Here is a 6,464-nt window from a genome sequence, read left to right on the forward strand (position 1 = left end):
GAATGTGTACAAAGTGCCTTGGTCGTGTCACACACTGCACTTCTACCCTCACGACCCTTTTACTTCACATTATAGTGCCAATACTGCGGTCTTCCCAGGAAATGTCTGGAACCGTTCTCATACATCATCCAGGACAACAGCGATGCTGGCAAACTCCCCAGAAATCTGGTCTGTGAGAAAGCCCGAAAGCTGTCATGAAGGCCTCGTTGAAATACAGACGTCTTTTTCCCAAATGTTTCTGCCTGAGTCCCAGATTGTTCGCCCTGCAACATCGATCTCAGCCCTACTTGGGCAGAGCCGGCAAAGGTCGGTTTGGTGGTGGGCCGGGACATGGAGGCAGCTGGGACGGTCGCTGGTTGGGGCAAGACATTGCAATGACAAAAGTTTCCAGGTATCATTTAGAGTTCAGTGTGACCCAATTATACAGTACAGTATAGAGCAGTAACGGGGAGAGTGAAAGAAAATAACGAAGGCGGAGGACGGAGGAGAGGTCCTTTTACAGTATCTTCAACTCCCTTCGAAGAGATGACTCGTTCGTGCCAACTGCCGGATACTTCTCATTGGCGATCCTGCGAGTGGCGGGCACTATTCTGGGCCAGAAGCAGGATACCATGAAAAGCGACTCAACCACTTGGCTCGAAAGGAGGTTTCCTGAAAATGAAAGAGCAACGGGTTCGTGCTGTTGTAGGCCTGTCCCGTATGACCAAGATCCTTCCGACGTTACTTTCTCTGGCTCGACCTCTTGGCACCTTGAATTGCAAGATGTCACAGCGAACAGTTTGACTGGCTACCTCTACAGTGGCCAATCGATGACCAATCTTATGTCAAATGGCACTTCTGACCATGTTGGAACTTCAATTTTGATAGGTCGCTGAAGACATTCTTGCCTCCACCGCGGGAAGAGAGGACGCGAGAGGTCCGCAGACCGTGCAGTGCGAGGATGAGATCGAGAGTCAGGTTCTGAAGCTCTGCATCATGATTAGCCGGATACTTCCACAACAGCCAGTAAGTCATACCTTCTCGCGCAAACTGATCGAGCGCGTCTGGAGTGCAAGATATGCTCTTGTCTTCACAGATTGGACTGAAGGAAGCACGAAAAGCATCAAGACCGGTACCAATAGGATTCTGTTGGAAACCATGTCAAAAACATGTCCAATGCTCGGAGTGCTGGCGTAGAATGACCAGGCTAGCACCAGCGAGTGCTTACAATCCCTGGGGATTTGAATGTGGCCCCAAGTTGATTTACGGTCATGCTCTTGCAAAAGACGCGAGCGAATAGAGAAAATTATGAAGCAAATACCTGGAGGTTGATTCTACTGTATGCACGTTCCTTAGAAATATTATTTATCAACGTTTTCATCTCGGCACTTGGAGCTGGTGAGCAAGAAACTCCAAATCTCGTATGAAAGACATTTTGTAACAAAGAAAATACAAGGGATACCATTTCCCATCCAAGGTTGAGGATTTCAGTCTATACTTCAACATAGCAACACCTTATTAATGTCCACCTTCCCATGGCTCTCACAACATTTATGTCTCAATCAGATCTCCCTAATCCTAGATGCGTTTCTTCTAACTCTGGGCACCTTTATCATCGTCTTTGGTCCTCTCAAGGAGGTACGTAATCAAACTTTCGGCTTTAGACTGAGATGACCGTAGGCCTCCAATTATATATGGAATCACGACCGCGAGGATAGCTCGCAGTCGTTTCTAGGAGCTCGGTCGAAGAGGTTTCTCCTGATTCGGCATCACGCTCCATAGCCTTTGCCCGTTGGCCCCGCCACATCTTGATGGAAACCACGGTTAAGAGGATCAGAATAGTGACTATTATAATGGTGATTGGCACCGCTGTAATTCATGAACGATTGTTGTTCTTATGTTTTGCAGTCATTTTCTGCTGGGTTGATGTGGTTGAGGAGACGTTTATACGGTCGCTAAAATCGTTGAAGATTGGGGTGCACGGCTGGTCTTCTGGTGGTTGGGCCCGATAATCGCATTTTTGGCCATTTATGCCGGCCTGAAGTCGTAATTTAGGAATCGGATTGTTTTGTTAGCACGTAGTAAGCGAAATTCCTATATCCAGGAATAAGTCTCATATGGAATGACTTACAGGGCACCTGGTTGTAGGGCTCTGGGACTTATAAGAAGGAAACAAAGTGTCTCCAGAATGCACCAGCCACAAATATTTGCTCGTATATCAAACACCATATACCATTTCAATCACTAATCGACCGAAGGTCCGCTATTTATAAATCATGTCGAGGTTTAACCCAGCGCAGGCAGAAGCGCTCGCACGGCAGATCCAGCGCTTTCATGAATTTTGCCGGAATGAACCGGATATCAAATTCACAGTCCAGGAGGAACACCGCTTGGCAGCGGCCGAGGTTTACGGAAGCGGCGCCGAGGAGCGAATTGACTACGTGGCTGACCAGAACGAAGAGCGTTATCCTGCGAATGAATGGACATCACAGGCCAAGATCCATCAGGCTGGCAAGAAGATTGTTACTTACCTTGAGAACTCTAAGAAAAGGGGGGGGGTATCAACCTCCTCCTGGGAACCTTATAACCCCATCTCCCACCCCTGGCGCAGATAACGCGCGCGATGGGTCTTCCACAGCCAAGCAAGACCGACGAGAAGATGGACACGAAAAGTCGGGCACGACCCCTATGGACAAGCAAAATTCCGTCCAGGGGCCGGGCGATGGTCAGCGAGATCTAGGACAAACCGGGCCAGAAGGAGGTGCAGACGAAGACCGGAGCAGCCCACCACAAAGTGGACCAGATAAGCACGATCCATCCAAGAGACCGGAAGATGAGCAGCCAGATACGGAAAATCAAAGAGAAACAGTGCAATGGATATTGATAGAACCGAGGGCCATGTAGAAGTAGAGCGAATGAACCGTCTCTTCGCCCTCAGGAAAAGAGAAAAGTCACAAAAGTTCAGAAGATACTGTGATATGGCCATATGATCTTTTCAATTCAAAACGTGGCTGCCGACCAGTCCTCAAGATATTTGGGCTGCCGCCATCTACGTTTCGTGGGGAAGACAGAGCAAGACCCCAAGTATAGGCGCGGACAGTAAGAGAAAATTGTTGGTTGCTTTTCCGAGGCGCCTGCCACGTGTCCTTGAATGGCCAAGACGTCCAAACCGATGCATCTTCGAAGACGGGCCAATGTCTTGAGATTTGTCCCAATATTTGTTCTGAATTCTGTAGTACTGTAATTTTTCCCGAAGAGAAGGATGTGGCAAGCCTCTACGCTAGGCATGCTCAGCGTCTTGATCGAAGTGTACAGAGCCTGATAACAGTCTCATAAGCTCTTCCTCGATCCGCGAAGGAATGCCGAGGCCGGCCGTAGACGTCCGGATTGCCTAGAAGTTGTTAGATGGAAGTCTGATGGTCACGTTTGGGAAGCACTTACAGTCATATGGTTGCGGATCTTCTGTAATTCTTCCTTACCACCAAGCTCGTCCGGCCCACCGCTCTTGACCTTTTTGAGTACAAGATACATAACAACGGAGATACTCTTTGCATATTGCCCCACATCTTCACCTGTAGCGCCCGCGTATTTCAACTGCTCGCCCACAACATCCAGCCATAAACTAATGCCTGTCCACTGTAGGATGTGGCCGCCTAGTGCAAGTGTCTGAACGCCTTCGGGTCGGAAAAGAAAGTGAATTGTGCCTGAGGGGGAAAAGACTGTCCAGCCTGGGCGGAGTACAACATACCTCCAACGGCTGTCTCTGTGGGGTGCAGTGGGGTTAAGCATCCAATCACGATACTCCCCGCGGGTCGGACGTGACATCCATCCAAAGCCGATGCAGCCCTCTTGAGCTGTAATCCAGGTCGAAAAACCGTGGCTGTCTATGTGAGGTACCGTATTGTGTCCACCCTCGGAGAGGAGAACCCATTCTGAAGTTTCTCTCCACACCTGCCCGGGTCGGGTCGGTCCCTCTGCCTCAGCTACTGCCTGGACCGCGTCACGCATTCGCGACAGCAACTGACAGTTGTCACCATCCAGAAAAGACGGCAGGATCGATGGTGGAAGCGGGCTCCGGACGTCGAGAAAGGCTCCAAGGGTCGGCGGTAGGCTGAGCGCGTAGGAAGCGCTCTCCCACCTCTCGCGGAGATTTGTGCAGAGATTTGTATTGAAACAGAGGGCCGTATGTACCAAGGGATGATGTCTGGACAGCCACCAGCCGATCGAAATCTACTATTCGATGGAATAGCTGCCTGATAGGACGGCCTTCACGCCAGCGGAAGCGCTGCTGACCTTGCGTGAAGACAGGAACTCCAGGAAGGTGGACCTCGAACCCTATCGCTGCCTCATCTCCGGACCAAAAATGCGCCTCAGTGGTGCTCGACCCACTCATCACCGGTGGTGTACTCTCTCCAGCAATATATTGTAGACCTGATCGTCTCTCATCTCCCCTCGAGAGCTCGAGACTGCTTGTCGTCTCTTTATTTCGAGCTGATGAAGGACCTGCTTCCGAAAGGCTTCGTCACCAACCCGGTCGTGCGTCGGCCGACTTTGTTGAGCTATAGTAATTGCTGAAGACCCTTGGTTGTACGATTGCTCATCAACCCGGATTCTCCTGTACGCATGATTTCCATCGGCGTCAGTAAATGAGGCCCGGCGCCGCCGCAGACCACTGGCTGCAGGTGAGATATCTTGACTATCCTGTTCAGAAAGGACGAGTGCCTCGGTGAACCTCCGCACATGTTTCACACAGAGCCAGAGTATCACGAAGCGGTAGGCAATGGAGCACCTTGGTTGTCTATGTTTCCCTGGTTAGCACTTGCATCGGGATTGATTTTGTCAATGGCCAACCTCGCCCTACGTGGACCGCGGTTCTGAGGTGTAGAGTTAATCGAATGCCTTGGCAATATGGATCGCTACCGCATGGACATCGAGAATGAGACCATGCTTTGACAGACGTGTGGCGGTAGGGGGTCATAAGGCAAGCGACAGGGCACCCACGAGATCATTTCCTCATCATCTGACAACTTGAATGCAAAACGCGGTCAAGAAGCTTACTTCTACACTGACAAAGAATCATAAAGCCGTGGCACTTGTGAATCCTGCACTGACGTGCCAAGCGTGGGCCACTAGTCCCCCACGCACGAGTGTCGTCAGGACACCGCCGTGCACAAAAGTTTCTCTACTCCTGAGTTGGCGGCAGTCGACCTAGACAGATAGCACCGCAGTAGTAGTGATGGACGAAGCGGCAACACGTATAGACCTAGCTTGACGCCTCTCCACACAAGACCGCGTATTCAGCTACACACATTGTTGTTGGAGAACAGCACAGGAAATATCTTGCTTGAGGATTTATACAGCCTCTATCGCGATATCAAGCAGCGGATGAGTTAGAGCTCTGTGCAGGCTCCTACCAGTGTAGAGTTCCTGCGCACCATATGGAAGATATGCGGACTCGACGACAAAGGCGCGAGTCTTCAGACCCTGACTACAGGCGGTCGAGAGCAGGAACAGGCTTGTAATGATAAGCCTCACTCATATTTGACACATTTTGTCGGTCCGGCTCATTTCTGGCGAGCCAGCCCAGCGTGATCGTGGCGAACCATCATGGAATCGCAAGATCCATCATCCGCTATTGTACATGGTATCTGACGATCGAGTAAGCGTGACGCATTCCGTCTCCGCTGGCCTTGAGGACCTAGATAACGTCATTGCCGAGATCCGCGATGTAATTGAGTGGCATCTCCTGCCAACAACACTATGCCTGGCCAAGCGTGCGATCCCACACTCATAAACGCAGAACCTCACTGGCTGCCTCGAGACTCTCTATCTCCCGTTGCAAAGTTTGTCGCTGGAACTTGGAAGCAGACCCTTCACCGGCAATGAACTCAAGTTCCTGGGGCTCCAAACTGTTAATGAGGTCGGGCCCCAAAATTTTCAATGGACCCTGGTCGCCTTCCAAGAGGAAATGATTAACGACTTGTTGACAAATCGCATCAACGAACCTCTTGCGTGAAACCTTATAGTAGCTCGTTAAAGTATCAAGAATATCTTCGCGGACCTGCTGCGCATTGTCTTTGTCAGCAGCATGGCCCTTGAGCTTGCTGACGGCGATGTAGTCCACGCTATATTCGCTGCTCTTGCCTGAATTGTACGTGACCTTTTCCGATAGCGACTTCAAATTCTTCAACAAGCGATCGTTGCGCTTCTTCTGGAGATTTGCGTTGAAGTAGTGGTTGAAAGTACTCGGTCTGATCCCGCGTTCCATGTCGAGCAGAAAGCAAGCGTGCTCCATTGCACGCCGGTACGCATCACACAACTTTCCGACAAGCATATCCCAGATGCGAATTTTGACTTGCTCTTCGTGGCACAACTTGGTCAGTAGGCTGAAGATGTAATCGTGAACAACCGTAATGGCTTTGCTTGTATGCGAGATGGTTAGGGTTCTCCATTTTTCAGATTGTTCGCGGAAGACAATCGACAGA

At 50.4% G+C, this 6,464-nt stretch overlaps 3 protein-coding genes across 3 annotated transcripts; 1 reads left to right on the forward strand and 2 right to left on the reverse strand.

The window, feature by feature from the left end:
* Positions 1 to 496: 496 nt before the first annotated feature.
* Positions 497 to 1,252, reverse strand: J7T55_008968 (uncharacterized protein; the record flags this gene model as incomplete). The annotated part of the gene is made up of 4 exons (XM_053136330.1): positions 497 to 651; positions 843 to 968; positions 1,017 to 1,125; positions 1,208 to 1,252. 4 exons carry the CDS (start codon positions 1,250 to 1,252, stop codon positions 497 to 499), a joined length of 435 nt encoding a protein of 144 aa, XP_052986085.1.
* A 1,003-nt stretch (positions 1,253 to 2,255) lies between these two features.
* J7T55_008969 (uncharacterized protein) lies at positions 2,256 to 2,719 on the forward strand (the record flags this gene model as incomplete). Its single annotated transcript, XM_053136331.1, has 2 exons — positions 2,256 to 2,501; positions 2,618 to 2,719. The coding sequence occupies 2 exons, from the start codon at positions 2,256 to 2,258 to the stop codon at positions 2,717 to 2,719; spliced, it is 348 nt and encodes a 115-aa protein (XP_052986086.1).
* Positions 2,720 to 3,259: 540 nt separating this feature from the next.
* Positions 3,260 to 6,247, reverse strand: J7T55_008970 (uncharacterized protein; the record flags this gene model as incomplete). Its single annotated transcript, XM_053136332.1, has 7 exons — positions 3,260 to 3,370; positions 3,421 to 4,209; positions 4,273 to 4,314; positions 4,387 to 4,777; positions 4,900 to 4,999; positions 5,394 to 5,513; positions 5,857 to 6,247. 7 exons carry the CDS (start codon positions 6,245 to 6,247, stop codon positions 3,260 to 3,262), a joined length of 1,944 nt encoding a protein of 647 aa, XP_052986087.1.
* Between the last annotated feature and the right edge of the window lie 217 nt (positions 6,248 to 6,464).

The sequence above is a fragment of the Diaporthe amygdali genome (genome assembly GCF_026229845.1).
Source record: "Diaporthe amygdali strain CAA958 chromosome Unknown NODE_105_length_6468_cov_100_599468, whole genome shotgun sequence".
In the NCBI taxonomy this organism is placed as follows: domain Eukaryota; kingdom Fungi; phylum Ascomycota; class Sordariomycetes; order Diaporthales; family Diaporthaceae; genus Diaporthe; species Diaporthe amygdali.